The sequence below is a fragment of the Lagenorhynchus albirostris genome, chromosome 2, assembly GCF_949774975.1.
Source record: "Lagenorhynchus albirostris chromosome 2, mLagAlb1.1, whole genome shotgun sequence".
Classification (NCBI taxonomy): Eukaryota; Metazoa; Chordata; class Mammalia; order Artiodactyla; family Delphinidae; genus Lagenorhynchus; species Lagenorhynchus albirostris.
This window is the reverse complement of record NC_083096.1, coordinates 18,447,673-18,471,116: the sequence shown is the minus strand read 5'-3', so window position 1 is coordinate 18,471,116 and position 23,444 is coordinate 18,447,673. Positions and strand designations below refer to the sequence as shown.

Here is a 23,444-nt window from a genome sequence, read left to right as displayed (position 1 = left end):
TAGTCATGCTTTAAAGATTCAAAGCAAACCTGTTACTATATCCCTTACAGGTAGTTCATTAAGACTTTGGACTGTTTCTCAGCTTCTGACTTGTTTACAACCTGAACTAAACTGATACAGTGGTCAAAAAAAATATTAAATAATACTTTCTCAGAAGAGAGATTCAGCCTACAATCAAAGGCACCCTTTATTTTGTTGGCACCTCCCCCTCAAATAGAGTTCACCACGTAAAGCTGGGAGGTGGAAGGAAGGAACACGAAATTCCTCATTACCCCCTTCTTCCATCTCACACAAATGCTACACACGTACCTTATAATCTCCAAGCAAGACAATTCCATTATTTTCTACTGCTGTCATCACCCCCCGAAAGGATTGATTCACCATTTCTCCTATCCCACTTTCTTTAATAACCATCAAACATGGTTCTTTTCTCATTTTAATCAAAAGATAAGACTTATTACAATGTAATCATCATCATCATCATAGCAGTGTTTTACACAGCCTAGTCAATGGATAGCAGCATCAGAACTACCTGGGCCCTACCCTAGAGAAACTGAGTAAGCACATGGAGTGAGAGGGAGAAGGGCTTAGGGAATGTGAATTTGAAATGATCTCCCCAGCTGGTCTGCAGACTCACTATATTTGAGAAAAAATAACCTTGATTTACTAAAATGCTGAGTGTCAAAAAATGTGCCAAATACTATGGTAGGTAACATAAGATATACATAAGTAATTTGGAAGTAATTGCTGACCTCAGAGCTCTTCCAATTGAGTTAGGAAAATTTACACAAGAGGAATTTTAGAACAATGTTAATCTCTATCATATAGAATCTTCAGACATTAGATCAAGTGCCCAATCTTTAAAACCTTTAAGTATGGACCACTTTAGAAATACTGATTTATAAATTATATATGTATTACTTTACAAACAGATTATGTACATTAAAAAACATAACATAAAAAAGGTGAAAGTTCTTGGACATATACTAAATCTATAGTAGAGCAAACTTTATAGTAATTAATAAAACATTACTAATATTATGCAATACAAATATGTTTCTTGACTTTTTTAATCCTGGGTTAACAACTGGTAATACAGAGATTTGAAGGACTGGTTACAAGTTAAATTTATGTCAGTACTTGATCTCAATGACTGTCATGGATAAAAAAAAGTACCTCATACAAATAAAAGCAGTGCATCTCTGGTTACATTTGTCCATATTTCAATCTACCCACCAATTATGAGAAAAATTTTTATAAAAGTCATGTTAGGAGACAGCTTCCTGAAGACAATTAGCTGTTCTTGAAAAGTAACTATTTTAATAATTGTAACAGGGCTTCCCTGGTGGCGCAGTGGTTGAGGGTCCGCCTGCCGATGCAGGGGACACGGGTTCATGCCCCGGTCCGGGAAGATCCCACATGCCGCGGAGCGGCTGGGCCCATGAGCCATGGCCGTTGAGTCTGCACGTCCAGAGCCTGTGCTCCGCAACAGGAGAGGCCACAACAGTGAGAGGCCCGCGTACCGCAAAAAAAATAATAAAATAAAAATAATTGTAACAAATGGCTTCCAAAATCTAAGATTTTGATCTGCAAGATTTATAAACAGGTTTGAAAATTGTCCATATTTTAGAGTATACAGATATGAGAATTTCAGAAATGACACAATTTAGGGTAATAAAACTATATAAGTATGAAAATTTCTGAATACCCATTTTCAAAAAGCTTACTCCAGCCTTTCTGTAGTATAGCAGGCAAGATATTGTAAAGAGTCCTCCAAGATAAAACACACTTTTTTTAATGCACTGCTGAGCTTGAAAGTCATAAGAGAAACATCCAAAGAAAAAAAACAAAACAAATATAAAAGACAAACTCCAGCTGAAAGCTACCACAAAAGCCACCATTGCCCTAGGATCAAATACTAAGCCTTGGACCCACTATAAGGTGGGAGAGCTGAATCTACAACATCCTCATTGAGCCAGGATCCGTAGAGTAGACAAAAGTGTCCCAGGTCAGTAGGGGTTCCCATTAGGGGCAATCACAAACCCTCTGTACAGGAAATCATCCTCAGTTTGGTCTTCCAAGTTTCACACAGATAAAACCAGGCAAATATGAGTTCATCAGCAAAGATCAGCAAATAAAGGGAAAAAAAACAAGTCACAGTGAACAAGTAGACAAACAAGAGAGCTAAATCCCCAGGGACTTCAGGTAATGGAATTTCTAGGTATAGAATGTAAATAACTATATATTAAATGTTTAAAAGAGTGAAGATTAAATCACAACAGTAAACAAAGACCAACAGAATATTTTAAAAAAGCCAGTTTGGTCTAAGATAAAACCTTAGAACTTTTAGAGATGAAAAACAGTATTAACAAAACTAAAAATCCAACAGATGGGGACACAGAAGAATGGAGCATGCATCGCACACTCTGGCTTTTCAGGGAATTGCCCAAGGGACTGGTTTCTGCCCAGCTCTACTCAGGGTGCTGATGGGAATTGGCATATGCTAGATGCCTAGTGGCTTCTGAGAACAAAAAGAGCTGTTTAGTGTGCTGCAGCTTCAGAGCAACCACAGTACAGCAGACAGACACCAGAGGGAGCAAGAGATTACAAGCTGCCCTCCTACAAAAAGGAAACCTAAAATTCCTCTAATCAGGAATCTACCCAGACAAGTGAAAAAGACGCAACTACAGAAAAGGTTTGAGAGTCCTGAGCATCTCAGCTGAACTGAACAGTGAAAATCTTTCCATGTATGAAGCCAGTACAGAAAGATTAGGAGAGGTAGCCATTTTTTTTTTACAGGTGTGGTTACCAACACAAAGCTACAAGGAACATAAAAACAAAAAAAAAACATGACCATGATCCACTCAAGGAAAGAAAATAAGTCTCCAGAAATCAAGCTTAAAGAGACCAGAGTTATACATATTACCTGACAAGGAGTTCAAAATAACTGACCTAAAGATGCTCAGTGAGCTTATGAAAATGATGCATAAACAAAATCAGAATTATCAATAAAGAGATAAAGAAAAGACCCAAACAGAAATTTTGCAGCTGAAGAATGCAATAACTAAACTGAAAAATTCATTAAAGGGGTTCAACCAATTCTTGATCAAGCAGAATAAAGAATCAACAAACTTGAAGACAGGTTGTTTGTAATTATCTAGTCAGAAAAACAAAAAGAAAAAATAATGAAAAAAGAGTGAAGAAAGCCTAAAGTGCTTATGGAATACCTATGGTATTTATAGGGACTAATACCCACATTTTGGGGTCTTAGAAGATGAGAGAGAAAGGACAGAACGTTTATTTAAGGAAAAAAATGGCTGAAAAATTCCCAAATATGGAGAAGGAAATGGATATCCAGATTTAAGAAACCCAAGAGAATTTAAATAGGATGAACCTCAAACAGGATAAACCCAAATATGTCCACACCAAGACACATTATAATCAAATTCTTAAAAGTCAAAGACGGAGAGTTTTGAATGCAGCAAGAAAAATAGTACTCGTCAACATACAAAGGAACTCCCACAAACCTAGCAGCAGATTTCTCAGCAGAAAATTTGCAGACCAGGAAAAATGCAATTAATACATTCAAACTGGTGAAAGGAACAAAAAAAAACCCTGCCAACCAAGAATGCTGTATCCAGGAAAACTGTCCTTCAAAATGAAGGAAAGAAAAATTTTCAAAGATAAACAAAAGCTGAGGGAATTTATCACCACTAGACCTGCCTTACGAGAAACAAAAAGACACTAAACAGCAACAGGAAAGCATATGAAAGTATAAAGTCTGCTGGTAAAAACAAATACACAGACAAATACAAAATACTATAATACTGTAATGATGGTACATAAATCATTTTAATTCTGGTACATTAGTTAAAAAACAAAAATATTTTTTAAATTACAGCTATAAATGTTAAAGAACACAATATAAAAAGATATAATTTGTGCAATCAATACTATAAAGTATTGAGGAGGGAAAAATAAAAGTGCAAAATTTTTGTATGAAATTGAAGTTAAATTGTTATCAGCTTAAAATAGATTGCTGTAACTATAAAACATTTTAGATGAGCCCCATGGTAACCACAAAGAAAATACCTACAGAAAACACATACACACACACACACACACACACACACCACACACACGAGAAATAAATCAAAGCATGTTACTACAAAACAAAAATCAAAACACATAAAAAAGACAGCAAAAGATGTTGAGACAAAAAAAATTATAAGACAAAACAATTAACAAAATAACAAAAATAAATCCTTCCCTATCAATAACTACTTTAGATATAAATAATTTAAACTCCATGCTCAAAAGACACAGTGACTGAAAAGATTAAAAAAAAAAAGAAAATCCCAACTAGATGCCGTTTAAAAGAGACTTGCTTTAGATTTAAGGACGCACATATGCTGAAAGTGAAAGCATGGAAGAAGATATCCATGCAAATGGTAACCTAAAGAGAGCAGGCGTGGCCATATTTATATCAGACAAATTAGACTTTAAGTCAAAATATGTCACAAGAGACAAAGAAGGACATTATATAATGATAAAATGGTCAATTCATTAGGAAGATATAACAATTATAAATATTTCTAGACCCAACACCAAAGCACTTAAATGCACAAGGCAAACACTGACTGAAATTAGGAGAGAAATAGACAGCAACACAGTAACATTAGATTTTACCACTCACTGTTAACAATGGCTAGAACCCCAACAGAAGATCAATGAGAAAACAGAGGACTTGAACAACACTACAGCCTAGATGAACCTAACAGAAATATTACGAACATTTCACTCAACAGCAGCAGAAAGCACGTGCAACAGTCTCCAGGTGACAAACCAAGTCTTAACAAATTTAAGAACACTAAAATCATACCAAATATCTTATCCAAACTGGTATAAAATTTGAAATCAATAACAGGAAGAAAAAATGGAAAATTCACATGTATGTGGAAATTAACACATTCTTGAACAACCAATGGATCAAAGAGGAAATTAGAAACATATCTTGAGACAAATGAAAGGACAATACACAAAAATGTATGGAGATGAAGCAAAAGCAGTACTGAAGGCCATTTAGAGCAATAAATGTCTACATCAAAAAAAATACATATATATTATATAATATATATATACACATATATATTATATATATATATATCTCTCTCTCAAATAGCCTAACTCTACACCTCAAGGAACTAGATAAAGAAGAAAAACCTAAGCCCAAAACTAGTAGAAGGAAAGATATTACAATTAAAAGTATAGCAGAAATAAATGAAATAGAGAATAGAAAAACAATAGAAAAAGTCAACAAAGAGTTGGTTTTATGCAAATTAACAAATGACATTTTTTTTAGCTAGATTAACTAAAAAAGAGAGAGAGAAGACTCAAATAAATAAAATCATAAATGAAAAGGAGACCATTCAACTGATGCCACAGAAATATAAAGGACCCTAAGGGACTGCTATGAACAATTAATTACATGCCAAGAATAACCTAGAGGAAATGGAGAAATCCCTACAAACACAACCTACCGAGACTGAACCATAAAGAAACAGAAAATCTGGGGATATATATAACTAGTAAGGAGATAGAATTAGTAATCGAACACCTTCCAACAAAGAAAACCCCAGTACCAGACGGCTTTACTGGTGAATTCCATCAAACATTTAAAGACGAATTAATACCAGTCCTTCTTAAACTTTTCCAAAAATTGAAGAGAGGGGAACACTTCCTAACTCATCATATGAGGCCAGCATTACGCTAATACCAAGGCCAGAAAAAGACACTACAATAAAAGAAAACTAAAGGCCAATAACCCTGATGAATATAAATGCAAAAATCCTAAACACATTAGCAAACCAAATTTAAAACATATTAAAGGATCATACACTATGACCAAGTTGAATTTATTGCAAAGACACAAAGATGGTCAACATATGATAATCAATGTAACACACCACACTAACAGAACAAAGGATAAAAATCATATGATCATCTCTACTGATGCATAAAAGACATTTGACAAAATTCAATGCCCTTTCATGATAAAAATTCTCAACTCTCTAGGAATAGAAAAATTACCTCAGCATAATAAAAGCTTCATATGAAAAGCCCACAGCTAACATCATACTGAAAGTCTTTCCTCTAAGATCAGGAATAAGGAAAGTATACTCACTATTGCCTCTTGTATTCAACACAGTACATTCATCCCTCAGTATCCTCAGGGGATAGGTTCCAGGCCCCTCTCCCCCCATGGATACCAAAATCTACAGATGCTCAAGTCCCTTACATAAAATGAAAGAGTACTTGTATATAACCTACACACATCCTTCCACATACTTAAATCATCTCTAGATTACTATTAATTAATATAATAATATAATATGAATAAAAGCTATGTAAATAGTTCTTAGTCCACAACAAATTCAACTTTTGCTTCATGGAACTTTCTGTAATTTTACTTTTCGAACTTGTTTTAGTTGCAATTGGTTGGACCCATAGATGCTGACTCTGCAGATATATAGGGGCCAACTGTACTGGAAGTCCTAGCCAAAGCAATTAGGCAAGAAAAATAAATAAAGGGCATCCAATTGGAAAGGAAAAAGTAAAAGTATCTTTGTTTGAGGACGAAACAAATTACACACACACAAACTGTTTGAACTATAAACAAATTCATAAAAGTTTCAGTACAAAATCAACAAATATCAGATATGCTTCTATACAGAACCAACAAACGATGCAAAAAGAAAATTAAGAAAACAATTCCATTTATAATAGCATCAAAAACAATAAAATGCTCAGGAATAAACTTAACCAAGGAGGCAAAATACTTTTACACTGAAAACTACAAAACACTGCTACGAGAAATTAAAGACACAAGTAAATGGAAGGATCTCCTATGTCATGGATTGTAAGATTTAATGTTGATAAAATGTCCATACTACCCAAAGAAACTACAGATTCAACACACTCCCTATCAAAACCCCAATGGCATTTTTTACAGAAACAGAAAAAAGTCCTAAAATCCACTGGGAACCATACGGACCCTAAATAGCCAAAACAAGCTTGACAAAGAACAAAGCTGAAGGTCTCACACGTTCTGACTTCAAAACATATTACAAAGCTACAAGTAATAAAACAGTATGGTACTGGCATATAGACAAACATATAAACCAATGGAACAAAAGCTAGAGACCAAAAATAAATCTATCTATATATGGTCAAATGATCTTTGACAAGAGTGCCAAGAATACACAAGGGGAAAAACACAGTCTGTTTCAACAAATGGTGCTGGGAAAACTGGATATCCAGATGTAAAAGAAAGAAAATAGAACTTTCTCTTGTATAATACACAAAATTCAACTCAAAATGGATTAAAGACTTAAACTTAAGGCCTGAAACTATAAAACTCCTAAAAGAAAACATAGAGGGCAAGGTTCACCACGTTGGTCTTGGCAATGATTTCATGGATATGACACCAAAAACACAGGCAACCAAAGCAAAAATAAGTAGGTGGGATTACATCACACTAAAAAGCTTCTGCACAGCAAAGGAAACTATCAACAGAGTGAAAAATCAACCTATGGAATTAAAAGAAAGATTTGCAAACCATATATAAAGGGGTTAACATCCAAAATACGTAAGGAACTCCTACAATTCAACATCAAAAAAGCAATCAGACTTTTTTAAATGGGCAAAGGATTTGAATAGATATTTCTCCAAAGATGTATAAATGGCCAACAGGTATATGAAAAGATGCTCAACATCACTAATCATCAGGGAAATGCAAATCAAAACTACAATGAGTGATCACTTCACACCTGTTAGAATATATTATCAAAACACAAAACCAGGAAATAACAAATGTTGACGAGGATATGGAGAAATCAGAACCCTTGTGCAGTTAGTGGTAATGTAAAATGGTGCAGCCACTATGGAAAATGGTACAGAGGTTCCCCAAAAAGTTAAAAATAGAACTACCCTATGACCCAGCAATCCCACTTCTAGGTATTTATTCAAAAGAACTGGAATCAGAAATATCAAAATATCAAAGGGATATCTGCACTCCCACAGTCACTACAGCATTATTCACAATAGCCAAGATATGAAAGCAATCCAAATGTCCATCAATAGCTAAGTGGATAAAGAAAATGTGTGATATACATTCAACGGAGTATTTTTCCACCATAAAAGGAAGGAAATTTGTCATATGATACAACATGGATGGAACTTGAGAATACCATTCTAAATTAAATTAGCCAGTCATAGAATGATTAATACTGCATGAGACTAGTAGGGCCAAGATGGCAGAGTAGAAAGACCCTGAGCTCACCTCCTCTTAAGAACACATCAAGATCACAATGATCTGCAGAACAACCATCAATGAGAAGGACCAGAACCCACCAGGAAAGATCTTCTATAACTAAAGACATAAAGAAGGAAACACAGCAAGACAGGTAGGAGGGGCAGACTTGCAATATAGTCAAGTCCCATACTCCCAGATGGGTAACCCACAAACTGGAGAATAATTACATTCCAGAGGTTCTCCCGTAGGAGTTAGAGCTCTGTGCCCACGTCGGGCTCCCCAGCCCCAGAGTCTTATACCAGGAAGACAAGCCCCCAGAGGATTTGGCTTTGAAGGCCAGCAGGGCATAATTTCGGGAGCCCCACAGGACTGAGGGAAATAGAGACTTCACCATTAAAGGGTGCACACAAAATCTCACATGTTCTAGGACCCAGGGTAAAAGCAGTAATCTGATAGAAGCCCGGACCAGACCTATCTGCTGATCTTGCAGAGTCTCCCAAAGAGGTGGGGGTCAGTTGCAGCTCACACCACGGACCCCTTCTACCTCATGAATGCTTGTGCTAGCGGGTGCCATTGTGGGATTCCCTTCCCCCACTCATCAGCACTGAGACTTGTGCCCCCCAAAACAGCCTGTAGGACCAGTGGTGGGACATCTCTGGCCAAACTGGCCAAGCAACTGGGTGGGGACACAGTCTCACCCATCAGCAAATAGACTCCCTAAAGACCTCCTGAGCCCACAACACCTCTAGACACGGCTCAAGATATGGCCCTGACCACCAGAGGGCCCAGGACTCAAATCCACCCACCAGACAGGAACCAGCTCCAGAATCTACTGCCCCACCCAGCTGCCTTCCAGGAAGCTTGCTCTAGCCTCTGGAGCAGCCTCACCAATCAGGGGACAGGCTAGATGCAAGAAAACGACAATCCAACAGCCTGCAGGCCCAGCCTGCCCACAGCAGGCCAGACCCTGCCCTGAGACCAGCTGGACCCCACCCTGCCCACTATCGGGCCAACACAAGCTTCAGGACACCTCACACCCCATATTCAACTCTGTCAGGAACCAGCCCCCCCAACCAATGACCTGACACCAGCTCTGGGATTCCTAGGCAACCAAACTTCAGGACCTGGTGCTGTCTGCAAGCAGTCCAGCACTAACCCCAGGACCTGGCTTCAACCACCAGTGAGTGGGCAACAGCCCCAGAGTTTTCTGGATCCTGACTCTGCCCATCAGTGAGCCAGCATAAGCCCCAGGGAGCCTAGGGGTTCTGTAAACAGCCACTTCGTGACCCAGGACCACTAACCAGCGGCCAGCAGCCTCTGCACAAAGCAGGGCCTGGTAAACTAGCAGACTGGGAGCCAGTCAAGCCTATCAGACTGCCCACAGAGCCCACAACAACAGAAGGACCCATGCAGCCCTCATAGAGGGAACTCCTAGAGCATATCACTTGGGTGATGAGAGGAACTGCATTCTTGGGAAACGTAATCAACCTACCAGACACAAAAAAATAAAAGCAGTAACTTAGGTAAAATGTGGTGACAGAGAAATAAGATAAAACCTCAAAGAAACAAGATAAAATCCCAGAAACAGAACTAAGTGAATTGGAGAGAAATAATCTACACAAGAAGGTGTTCAGGGTAGTGATCATAAAGATGATCAAAGAATTCAGGAGAAGAATGAATGCACAGAGTGACAACTTAGAAGTTTTTAACAAAGAGTTAGAAAATATAAAGAACAACCAAACAGAGGTGAAGATTACACTAACTAAAATGAAAAATACACTAGAAAGAATCAACAGTAAACTAAATGATAAATAGGAACAGATCAGCAAACTATAAGACAAAGTAGGGGAAATCACTGATGCCAAAGAGAAAAGAAGAAAAAAAGAATGAAAAAGAATGAGGACAGTTTAAGAGACCTCTGGGACAACATCAAGCACACTAATATTCACATTATAGGGATCCCAGAAGGAGAAGAGAGAAAGGGGAAGAGAACATATCTGAAAACATCATAGCTGAAAACTTTTCTAACCTTGGGAAAGAAACAGATATCCAAGTCCAGTAGGCACAGAGAGTCCCATACAGGATTAACCTAAAGAGGAATACACAAAGACACACTGTAGTTAAAATGGCAAACAGTTAAGACAACATTAAAAGCAACAAGGGAAAAGCAACAAACAATATACAAGGTAACTCCCATAAGGCTATCAGCTGACTTTACAGCAGAAACCCTGCAGGCCAGAAGGGAGTGGCACGATATATTTAAAGTAATGAACGGGAAAGACCTACAACCAAAAATACTCTATCCAGCAATGCTCTTGTTCAAAGCTGATGGAGAGATTAAAAGCTTTACAGATAAGCAAAACCTAAAAGAGTTCAGCACTACCGAACCACCTTTAAACAAATATTAAAGGAACTCCTCTAAGTGAAAAAAGAAAAGGCCACAACTAGAAACATGAAAATTACAAAATGAAAAAGCTCATCAGTAGAGGCAAATATAACAAAAAGGGAGGAAATCATCCAGGCACAAAGCTAATAGGAAGTTAAAAAGACAAAAGTAGTGAAGTCATCTATATCCACAATAAGCAGTTAAGGGATACACATAACAATTAAATGTAAAATATGATATCAAAAACAGTAGTTGTGAGGGGAGGAGAGTACCAATGCAGGGTTTTCAAAATCCATTTGAAATTAAGAGACCAGCAAATTAAAACAATCACATATTACAGGTTGCTAGATAAAAACCTCATGGTAACCATAAACCAAAAATCTATAATAGATATACATACACACAAAAAAAGAAAAAGGATACCAAACATAAAACTAAAGATAGTCATCAAATCACAAGAGAAGAAAACAAAAGAAGGAAAAAAGAAAGACCTATAAAAACAACCCAAAACAAGGAACAAAAGGGCAGTAAGAACATACACAGCAATAATTACCTTAAATTTAAATGGACTAAATGTTCCAATCAAAAGACACAGCCCAGCTGAATGGAAACAAACAAAAAAAAGACCCATATATATGCTGTCTACAAAAGATTCACCTCACATATAAAGACACAGACTGAAAATGAGGGGATGGAAAAAGGTATTCCATGCAAATGGAAATCTAAAGAAAGCCGGGGTAGCAACGCTTATATCAGACAAAATAGGCTTTAAAATAAAGACTGTTACAAAAGAAAAAGAAGGACACTACATAATGATTAAGGGATCAGTCTAAGAAAAAGACATAATAATTGTAAATATATATACATCCAACATAGAAAATCCTAAATACATTAAGCAAGTATTAACAGACATAAAGAGAAGAATCGACAGTAACACAGTAATAGCAGGGGACTTTAAAACCCCACTTATATCAATGGACAGATCATCCAGATAGAAAATCAGTAAGGAAACACTGGCCTTAAATAACACAATAGAGCAGATGGACTTAATTGATATATAGAAAGCATTCCATCCAAAAGCATCAGAATACACGTTCTAGAAAGAGTGGATATATGCACGTACAAACCTGATTCACCTTGCTGTACAGAAGAAACTAACACAACATTTTAAATCAACTACAACAAAAAAAATTTTAATTAAAAAACGAAAACAAAGGGCTTCCCTTGTGGTGCAGTGGTTGAGAGTCCACCTGCTGATGCGGGGGACACGGGTTCATGCCCCGGTCTGGGAAGATCCCACATGCCGCGGAGTGGCTGGGCCCCGTGACCCATGGCTGCTGAGCCTGCACGTCCAGAGCCTGTGCTCCGCAATGGGAGAGGCCACAACAGTGAGAGGCCCGCATACCGCAAAAAAAAAAAAAAAAGAAAACAAAAATGAATTTAGCACCATGATGAATAGAATTGCATCATTACCCAAAAACTGAAATGCAGAACTTTTTTCAATATTTGTGATTATTTTTACCAAAAGTACACTTTAAGAATAAATAATATGTAGATTTTACACGTTCTTTCCAAGTGCACATGGAACACTCTCCAGGAGAGATCACATGCTAGGCTACAAAACAAGCCTTGGGAAATTTAAGAAAACTGAAATCCTATCTAGAGTCTTTTCCAACCACGACACTATAAGACTAGAAATCAACTATGAGAAAAAAACTGCAAAACACACAAACATGTGGAGGCTAAACAATATGCTACTAAACAACCAATGGATCGCTGAAGAAATCAAGAGGAAATGAAAAAATACCTAGAGACAAAAGAAAATGAAAACACAACTGTCTAAATCCTATGAGATGCAGCAAAAGCAGTTCAAAGGGCGAAGTTAATAGCGTTCCAAGCATCTGGGGAAACAATAAAAATCTGAAATAAGCAACCTAACCTTACACCCAAAGCAACTAGAGAAAGAACAAACAAGGTCCAAAGTTAGTAGAAAGAAAGAAATCATAAACATCAGAGCAGAATAAATGAAATAGAGGCAAAGAAAACAATAGAAAAGATCAATGAAACTAAAAGATGCTTCTCTGAAAAGATAAAATTGATAAACCACTAGCCAGACTCATCAAGAAAAAAAGGGAGAGGGCACAAATCAATAAAATTAGAAATGAGGAAAAGTTACAACTGACACCACAGAAATACAAAGGATCATAAAAGACTGCTACAGGCAACTATATGCCAACAAAATGGACAACCTAGAAGAAATGGACAAATTCTTAGAAAGGTACAACCTTCCAAGACTGAGCCAGGAAAAAACAGAAAATGTGAACAGACCCATCACAAGTACTGACATTGAAACTGTGATGAAAAATTTCCAACAAACAAAAGTCCAAAACCAGATGGCTTCACGGGTGAATTTTATCAAACATTTAGAGAAGAATTAATGCCTATCCTTTCGAAACTCTTTCCAAAAATTGCAGAAGGAACACTCCCAAACTCATTTTATGAGGCCACCATCACCCTGATACCAAAACCAGACAAAGACACCCCCCCAAAAAATGTTACACCCAATATCAGTGATGAACATAGACACAAAAATCCTCAACAAAGTGCTAGCAAAGGAGGCAAGAATACACAATGGAGAAAAGATAGTCTCTTTAATAAGTGGTGCTGGGAAAACTGGACAGCTACACATAAAAGAATGAAATTAGAACATTCTCTAACACCATACAGAAAAACAAACTCGAAATGGATTAAAGACCTAAATGTAATGCTGGATACTATAAAACGCTTAGAAGCAAACATAGCCCCACAAACTGTGAGGCTGGGAAGTAGATATAGTCATGTTCAAGAAGTCCAAGAATGGCTTAACTTCCTTAGGTTTGTTTTAAACAATTAGCGTTGCTCTTTTTAAGACAAAGAATACCAAGTTGATATGCTGTATGACTAGGTCTTTGTTAGGTTCTCTGACATAAATCACAGCAGTATCTTTGTGGATCCACCTCCTAGAGTAATGAAAATAAAAACAAAAATAAATAAATAGGGTCTAATTAACTGAAAAGCTTTTGCACAGCCAAGGAAACCATAAACAAAACGAAAAGACAGCCCACAGAATGGGAGAAAATTATTTGCAAACGAAGCGACCAACAAGTGATGAATCTCCAATATATACAAACAGCTCATGCAGCTCTATATCAAAAAAAACAACTTAATCAAAAAATGCACAGAAGATCTAAATAGACATTTCTCCAAAGGAAACATACAGGTGGCCAAAACACACGTGAAAAGATGCTCAACATCGCTAAATATTAGAAAAATGCAGATCAAAACTAAAATGAGGTATCACTTCACACTGGACAGAATGGCCATCGTCAAAAATTCTACAAAAAATAAATGCTGGAGAGTGGGTGGAGAAAAGGGAAACGTACTACACTGTTGGTGGGAATGTAAATTGGTACAACCAGTGTGGAGAACAGTATGCCAGTTCCTTAAAAACGCAAAACTAGAACTACCATATGAGCCAGAAATCCCACTCCTGGGCATATTATCTGGAGAAAACCATAATTTGAAAAGATACATGCACCCCAATGTTAACTGCAGCACTATTTACAATAGCCAAGACATGGAAGTAACCTAAAATGTCCATCAATAGATGAACAGATAAAGAAGATGTGGCATATATATACAATGGACTATTACTCAGCAATAAAAAAAGAATGAAATAATGCCATTTGCAGCAACATGGATGGAGCTAGAGATTATCATACTAAGTGAAGTAAGTCAGACAGAGAGACAAATATGTGATATCACTTATACATGGAATCTAAAAAAAAATGATACAAGGGAACTTACTTCAGAAACAGAAACAGACTCACGGACTTCAAAAACGAACTTACGGCTACCAAAGGGGAAACGTGGGGGTGGGGGGGGAGGGATAAATTAGGAGTTTGGAATGAATGTATATACACTACTATATATAAAATAGATAATCAACAAGGACCTACTGTATACCAGAGGGAACTCTACTCAATATTCTATAATATTCTATAATAACCTATATGGAAAAAGAATCTGAAAAAGAATGGATATATGTATAACTGAATCACTTAGTTATACACTGGAAACTAACACAACATTGTAAACCAGCTATACTCCCAATGTAAAATAAAAAATTAAATTAAAAGATAAACAGCTCATACACCTAAATATCAAAAAAATAATCCGATTTAAAAATGAGCAGAAGAAATGAATAGACATTTCTCCAAAGAGGACATGCAGATGGCCAAAAGGCACATGAAAAGATGCTAAACACTGCTAATCATCAGGGAAATGCAAATGAAAACCACAATGAGATATCACCTCACAACTTTTGGGATGGCTACCATCAAAAAGAGCACAGATAACAAATGTTGGTGAGGATGTGGATAAAAGGGAACCCTCCTACACTTTTGGTGGGAATGTAGAGTGTTTCAGCCACTGTGGAAAACAATATGGAAGTTTCTTAAAAAACTAAAAATACAACTACCATGTGATCCAGCAATTCCGCTCCTGGGTATATACCCGAAAAAAAAACAGAAACACTATTTGGAAAAGATATATGCATGCCAATGTTCATAGCACCATTATTTATAATATGGAAGCAATCTAAGTGTCCATCAACAGACAAATGTACAAAGAAAATGTGGTGTGTATGTATGCAATGGAATACTACTTAGCCATAAAAAAGAATGAAATTTTGCCATTTGCAGCAGCATGGATGGACTTGGAGGGTATTATGCAAAGTGAAATAAGTCAGACAGAGAAAGGCAAATACTGTATGCTATCACTTACATATGGAATCTAAAATATACAACAAACTAGTGAATACAGCAAAAAAGAAGTAGACTCACAGATACAGAGAACAAGCTAGGGTTACCAGTGGAGAAAGGGAAGAGGGGAGAAGCAATATAGAGTAGGGGATTAAGAGATACAAACTATTACATATAAAATAAGCTTCAAGGATATATTTACAACACAAGGAATATAGCCAATATTTTATAATAACTATAAATAGAGTATAACCTTTAAAAATTGTAAATTGTACACCTGTAACTTACATGATATTGTACATCGACTATACTTCAAAAAAGAAAAAAAACTGCATGAGTCCACTTAAATGAGTTATCTAAAGCAATCAAACTTACAGAAGCAGAAAGTAGAATTGTGGTGGCCAGGGGCTAGAGAGAGAGAAAAATCGGAGCTGTTCAATGAATATAAAGTTTCAGGCATGCAAGATAAGAAGGTTCTGCCTCAGTTAACAATATTTTATTGTACATTGAGAAATTTGTTAAAAAGTTAGATCTCATGCTATGTGTTTTTTCCCACTATAAAAAATAATTACAACAAAAAGGTTAACAGTGATTTAAATACAGCTAAAGAGTTTTAGTTAACTGAAAGACCTTAAACATGTTACATGCAGAAATTGTACAGCAGATTGTACTACAGATTACAGTACAGGGAAACAATGAAATAGGGGGAAAAATGAATAAGCATCTAAGAAATATGCAGGATAGAAAGAGAATTTTAGCATATCTAATCAGAGGACCAGAAACACTAGAGAGAACAGTAGTAAGGCTATATTCAGAGAGATAATGGCTGCACCATTTCCAAAATTTATGAAAGATATAATCCACAGAGTTTAGATCTAAACAAATTATACAGCTTGTAGTACAAAGACACAACAACTCACAGAAAAAATGAATCAAGAAGTTAAAGCATAACTATGGAGAACAGTATGGAGGGTCCTTAAAAAACTAAAAATAGAGTTACCATATGATCCAGCAATCCCACTCCTGGGCATACAGCCAGAAAAAATACATGCACCCCAATGTTCATAGCAGCACTATTTACAATAGCCAAGACGTGGAAGCAACCTAAATGTCCATCAACTAATGAATACATAAAGAAGATGTGGCACATATACACAATGGAATATTACTCAGCCTTAAAAAAAGAATGAAATAATTCCATTTGCAGCAACATGGATGGGCCCAGAGATGATCATACCAAGTAAAGTAAGTCAGAGAGAGAAAAACAAATATCATATGATATCACTTACATGTGGAATCTAAAAAAATGATACAAGTGAACTTATTTACAAAACAGAAATAGATTCACAGAAATAGAAAACAAACTTACGGTTATCAAAGGGGAAAAAGGGCAGCGGCAGGGAGGATAAATTGGGAATTTGGGATTAACAGATACATACTACTATACATAAAACAGATAAACAACAAGGACCTACTGTACAGCACAGGAAACTATATTCAATATCTTGCAATAACCTATAATGTAAAAGAATCTGAAAAAAGAATGAAAAAAAGAATCTGTATAACTGAATCACTCTGGTGTACACCTGAAACTAACACAACATTGTAAATCAACTATACTTCAATTTTAAAAAAAGAAAAGAAAAGAAGTTAAGGCATATGGAAGAGTTAAGGTACAACATAATCTAATCAGAGTACCAAAATAAAATTCTAAGGAGACCAGAAGCAAGGCAATGTTCAAAAAGATAATATATGGTAAGTATCCAGAACTATAAAAAGAATATGAATTCAAAGACATGAGAAGCAAACAAGAAGAAAAGAAATCCATACTTAAATACACTGTAATGAAAGTATAACACCTAAGAAAAAGAATCTTAAAAAGAGACAGACAGAAAAGACACCTATACCTACTGGCAGATGACTTCTGAACAGGAACAATGGAAATAAGTAGACAATGGAAGATCAACTTAGAATTGGAGACTGAGCAAGGCTCTTTCAAGAAAATGGACAAAAAATATTTTCATATTTAAAAAAGAAAGTTTATGACTAACAATCCTTTACCAAAAGAACTGTGAAGATGCTATCAGGAAAAGGGAAAATGACCTCCAAAGGAAAGTCTGAGATGGAAAAGGGAATGGTAAAAAAATAATAATAATTTAAAATATGTGGCTGATTCTAAACAACCTGAGCTTTAAAAGAATAAGAAGGAGAAGGAGAAGAAGGAGAGTTAGTAATAGCACTGAGTTCAGAAGGAAAATGATAGAAGGCAAAGACATTTTTTTCTCACGATGGACCGTCCTGCATACCCACTTTGGAGACCAGTGGTATGGACTATACACACACAGATGTTCAGCTACATCAGACAGCAATGCTGGCTGCAATCATTTCAGAGGTCTTCTTAAAAACATAAGCCATGCCATAAGGGACTTGTAAGTTTGGGATAAGGGGAAAAGAACAGGGTACTCGAGACAGAGAAAATAGCAAAAGTTCAGGAATGAGATGAGCATGGCACACCCTGTTCTTCAACCAATAAAGTATCTCATATCATCGCACATGCTCTTTTGAAATCTCTAAGACAAAAGCAAAACAACCCAAAAACCTCAAGAAGCAATAACGTGAGTAGAGCAACAGTGAAAGACATCAGATATTCGTTATGACCTTGGGCAGGTCACTTCACTCTCTGAAGGCTTTGTAGTATGTAATATCTACCGTTCCTGGTGTCACTAGTATATTTTGATGACAAATGAAAAAATTCAAAAGGGGAATATTATAGGACTGATCTCATATATTACTACTAGTCATTGTACTGGCACTGGCGATACAGAACAAAGGAGACAAAGTAAATCAGCAATTACAAGGCAATGTGATAGATCCTGTGACATGAGGTATGCACAGGGTACTGAGAAAGCCCAGCAGTAGTGGCAAAAGCATGCTTCACTCCTGCCTTTTCAAACTACTAATGTCCACCTTGGTAGGTGTTCCAGTCATCACAGTGAAATTCAGATCTATGAAAAGAATCATCATCAAGAGTTTTGTTATTAAAAGTTTCAAAACAAATTTAACCAAAGTCAATTTTAAAACATCCCGAGAAGGAATCAAATCAATTTCCTTCCTAGTGATCAAAATTTCACCACAGAAAGCTAGTAGGGACACTTTGGATCCATAAAAATTAGCAAAATTAGAGTTTTTCTAAAACATGAAAACAATTCTTGCTCCATTTAAAAGTACATAAGAGTAATGGTAATATATTCTCTCTATCCACGCTGGAATTATCCAAGTATAATCTAACAGAAGCACAAAAAAAACCCGGAATATTTCAAACACCCATTCTCTTTCTGGATTTACTCTTTACAACCTAACATCAAACACATTTTGCATAAATTAATTCTATGATCTACAACATATGTTTTCTACTTCACTGCGAAGTATTCATTGCCTTTAATCATCGGTGGTTCTGTTGTATTTAGCCATTTGAGGCCTATTAGTAATGCACACACAAATCCTTCATCTAAGAAAATACTCCTGAAAAAATACACACAGAATGTTCTCAGAGAAAAGCAATTCTTTCTCGCTCTACTAGATACAGTGGTAGTAAAGAGGAGAATATTTACTACTAATGTTACAGTGCTGCAACATTCTTCCTCTGAACTGTTTAATATGTATATAATATTAACATTTACTTACATATCCTCAATATATATTGGTGACATGGGGAAGGGTAGATATCACATATTCCCAAGGATACCAAATCCATTCACATATGACTAAGATGCTTATAATAACTGCAAATGACAATACAATTCAAAGATTCTTTAATTACCTTATTTGTTTAAATTAAAATATTTTGGGCAGTAATAAAATGTTTTTAGTTATGTCCTTAATATTCCAAAAGGCTTACAAGCATTTAATAGTCACACGAATGTAGATTTTCACAACCATTTTTTAAAATGTGTCAATTTAACTGAAAACAACTTCAAACAAATGTTCATTTTGATTACCACACTGGCCTTAATATATTAGCTAATAAGCAGATATGTTCCTTTATTTCACTGATGAGAGATAAGCAAGAATGGGTAATGACATTTACTACCAACCAGAGAACAGAGAGAGACACGAATGGTCATTCAATAGCCATCACTGGTGATCCCTTTGATAAACACCTATAGCACCTATAAACCAATTTAGCCCTATTTACACACAGCTTTCTACTGTACACTATTTCTTTGGGACTATATTTACCTTTCTTCTTAAGTTCTTTGAGGGGAGAGGCCTTGTCTTAAATACTGCTTCTCTATCCTTCCAGCTCAAAAACCAAAACTGAGTGCATATGTATTGATAAATTAACAGCCACAGTATAACAGGTACTTCGCATGGCAATTAGGAGAAAATCAGGATGTGGGTAAAGGAAGCTAAACGGAGCTATAGCTATGCACAATGCAACCAACACCAAGGGACGAGATCATAAAAGTGACTTTGAAATAACATGCTCAGAAACAGAGCAAATCAGTTTACTTAGCATAATCATTTTCAGAAGGTACAGCAAAATTTAGCACACTGTTATTGCTTAACTGAGCCCCCCCACCTTTTTTTTTTGGTCTTACAAGTGATGCTGCATTTTGTACTATTCCCTGATTCAGATTTCTATAATGCTATCTCATGTCTGTATAAAGCACCTTATTCATACAACTGTGGAAAGAGCTATACTATTCAAAATCCGAAAGAAAATAAAAACAATGTATTTTTCCACCTTTCCTAGGTTAAAAACACACAGAGTGTTTTGCTAATAAAAACAAAGGTCATCATCTGTCTTACTTTTCATTCATACTGAATGACACGTTTTTTTAAAGATTTTCTGTTAGAAAAATTCTGTACTACCTTGGCTTTAAAATCAACTTTAACCCAATTTTGCACCTTGTTCCGTCACCTTCTTCAATCTCTTAATCAAAATTATGTATCAATTATATTTTTAAAAACAATTAGGAGGCTTTTAAAAAGTTACAATGTAAACTAAGTTATAAGTTACGGTAACAGCAACCTTACTCTCTATCTTTACCATTTGAAATGCAAGACACTAGACGAGACGAAAGCATACTCTGAAATCTCTTCCTGGGTCTTCTACAATAGTCTCTCACCAAAATTTCTTCTCCCTTTGTATATCAAGTTTCTGTGCTCCCCTACTCTCCAAGATTAACAAATCTGTTTATACCTCCCTCCAACACTTCAGGGGTGAGTCTGTATGTCTTCTGTCTCATATCTTTTGTTTAAGAACGCCAAAACCCTTCATTATTTTATTTTACCAACCCTATGAAGGCAGTGATACACCAAGGGCTGGCTGGAGGGTCAAGGAGTTAACTAGGCAATCAGAAACTGGAGAGCCGACCAAAACTTAACACCCCTCTAAGGGGTACGCAAACCCAGTCAGAAAAATCAGCAAAGGCCCTCTTTACAGGTCATGAGGGCTTAAAAAATAAAATTATTTTTAAACCCTTTCCCACAAAGGAACTCGTGCACACACAACACAACTGCACTTTTCAGAATGTGGAAATACAACTGATCTGGTTCTTTCGGTTTTCAAGAGTTTAAACACCAGGGACATCTGCATCTAGATAAAAACTCCTGAGGGCAATTTGATCAAAGACACAGAAAATCCTTCCTTCAAAGAAATGCACCTTGTGACACTCCAAGGAGGAGGAGAGGTATTTAAAGTAAAACCTGCCCTGAATTATTACCACCGACTTGAGAAAGAGAAGCAAAAGCCGTTGGCTTCATACAGCTTTTAAACATTTTGCTGTAACCCTGGGGCCACAGAAGCTGATGGTGAAATTCTTCTGCTCATTTCTATAGAAGAGTATCACACAGCAGTAGAAACTCGGGACACACCAACACACACATCCATCTCTACTCCCATTCTCGTCCCTTCCATTCCCGACCTTCCCCCTTTGGTGCCCAAGACCCAAATGTGGACACAGTTACAAAAAGCAAAGTCATGGGGCAATGCAGGCGGGTGGGAGGGCAAAGGACCGAAAGAGCCAGAAAAGCAAGGGAAAAGAGGCAGTCGGCTGGCTTGTCTGTGATCATAAAGCAAACATTTGGGTGGGGATACAGAATGCCGCGTGGAAATAAAGCTATCCGGGATGCCCACTCTGCCATCTCCTTGTGCCTGTCGCCCTCCATCACCCCACCGTCTCCCGGAGGACCACCTCCGCGGGGAGGGCGCCACTTACGGTGCCCCCACCCTCACCCTTCGGGGAAAGCAGTAAAATGCGCCTGGAAGGGAGGATGGGGGCTCAGCCGGGGGCGAGGGTCACGCCGGGCGCCAGGTGGACACCCTGCGGCGGGTGGCCGCTCTGGGGCCCCGGGGCGGCCCATGCGGAAGGTGAAGCCGGGGTCCGGGGAGCGTCTGGCCCCGCCGCTCCCGGGGAGGCTCCGGCTACTCACGTTCTCCGTGTCCCGCTCATTCACCGTCGGCAATGGCGTCCGCGCCGACATTTTGTGCGGGCGGCGGGGTCGGGCCGGGGTCTCGCGGGCCGGGCTGCGGGCCCCGGGAGCGAGCGGCAGGGGCTGCGGCCGCGGGCGCGAGGCCGGGGCCGGGCGAGCGGCTCCCACAGGCCGCGAGCGGTGCAACAAGCGGCCCCGGCGGCGGAGCGGGGGGAGAGGACGCGGAGGAAGAGGAGGGGGAGCCGCTTCCCGCGGCGGCGCCGCCGGGGGACGCGAGCCGGGGCGAGGGAGGGCTGCGGGCGAGGGCGGTTGCCCGGCGCGGGCCGGGCGGCGAGGCCGGCGGGATGCAGCGCCGAGGCTGGGAGGCGGGGCGGGAGCCGGGGGGCGGCGTCCGGGCCCCGCTAGGCTCTCCCGGCCATGGCCGAAGGTGAAGCGGCGCTGCAAATCACTGCTTGGCTCGTACCGCCGAGCGCGGCCGGGAGCCGCGGCCCTGACAGCGCCGCCCGCGCCGCGCCCAGCGCCCCGCCTCAGGTGAGCGGCTCCGCCCGGCCGAGCCGCAGCCACGCGCCCGGGGCCCAGCGCGGCGGCGCCCCCGCTCCCGGCGCCCCGCGCCTCCGGCGCGCCTGTCCCGGCTCGGTCCGCGCGGTCCCCGCCGCCGCAGCCGCCGCGCCTGAGCCGGGAGGAGCGGCCCGAGCCGGCTGCGCGAGGAGCGGCGGGCGCGGCACGCTGCGCCCAGAGGCACTTGGCGGCTGCCGCCGGGTGGGCGGGCGCCAGCCGAGGGGGGCCTCTCCATTCATTCCCTCATTAGGGATGCGGGGCCGCCTCCTGCTCCTCCCGCGCTCCCTCGCCCGCCCGTCCCCGTGTTTATTTTTGTTTCTCGCCCCACCCGCGGAGTACGGTCGTCTCAGAGCTTCTGGTGGTTTTTAGTTTGATTCATGTTTGGGTTTTGCCGGGGGGAGGTGACATGGCGCTGATGCAATTGAGTGGTCCTCTTTTTGTCCGCTTCATGCGGGAAGAATGGGTACGATCCTACCATGGATCCGACACCGCCTATCTCCTGTCTCAGGACTTTTCCCATTCTTAAATTCATCCCCTCCTCCCGCGTTTCCCAGCTTTCTCAATTTCTGTCCTCCCCTGAGCCCTCTCCTGGGAGCTGTTGGGTTCAGGGTCACTCTGATAGTTGGGCAGAGGGCACAAAAGCCCCTAAAAGCGCCAGCAGCCTCGGAGGCGCTGCTCCAGAACCCTGTGCGAGGCACTCCGGCCAGGCGGCTCGCCTAGGTGCCCGGCACCGGGCGGCCTCCTTGGGAACCGGGTCGGCGGAAGAGGTCGCCAGGCACCCGCCGCAGCACCCCCAGAGTGGCTGAGCCCCGGGAGTCACGACGTCTCCCCTGGCTGGTCGTCACTTCCTGGGACGCAAGGAAGTGTCACTTAGGCGAGCTTGTTTAGGGAGGGAGGGGAGCTGTCTCTGATTTTGGCCCTGGCCTACCTCCTCCAGGTGGCTTCC

At 39.2% G+C, this 23,444-nt stretch overlaps 1 protein-coding gene across 4 annotated transcripts in view; it reads right to left on the bottom strand.

Annotated features, from left to right (window-relative positions):
• MARK1 (microtubule affinity regulating kinase 1) overlaps positions 1-22,068 on the bottom strand; it is a 144,155-nt gene extending 122,087 nt beyond the window's left edge. For all 4 annotated transcript variants that reach the window (XM_060127228.1, XM_060127229.1, XM_060127231.1 and 1 more), the window contains exon 1: positions 21,941-22,068. In XM_060127228.1, coding sequence (XP_059983211.1) covers positions 21,941-21,991 — 51 coding nt within the window. In that variant the 5' untranslated portion in view covers positions 21,992-22,068. The remainder of the gene's footprint in view (positions 1-21,940) is intronic.
• Positions 22,069-23,444: the final 1,376 nt, after the last annotated feature.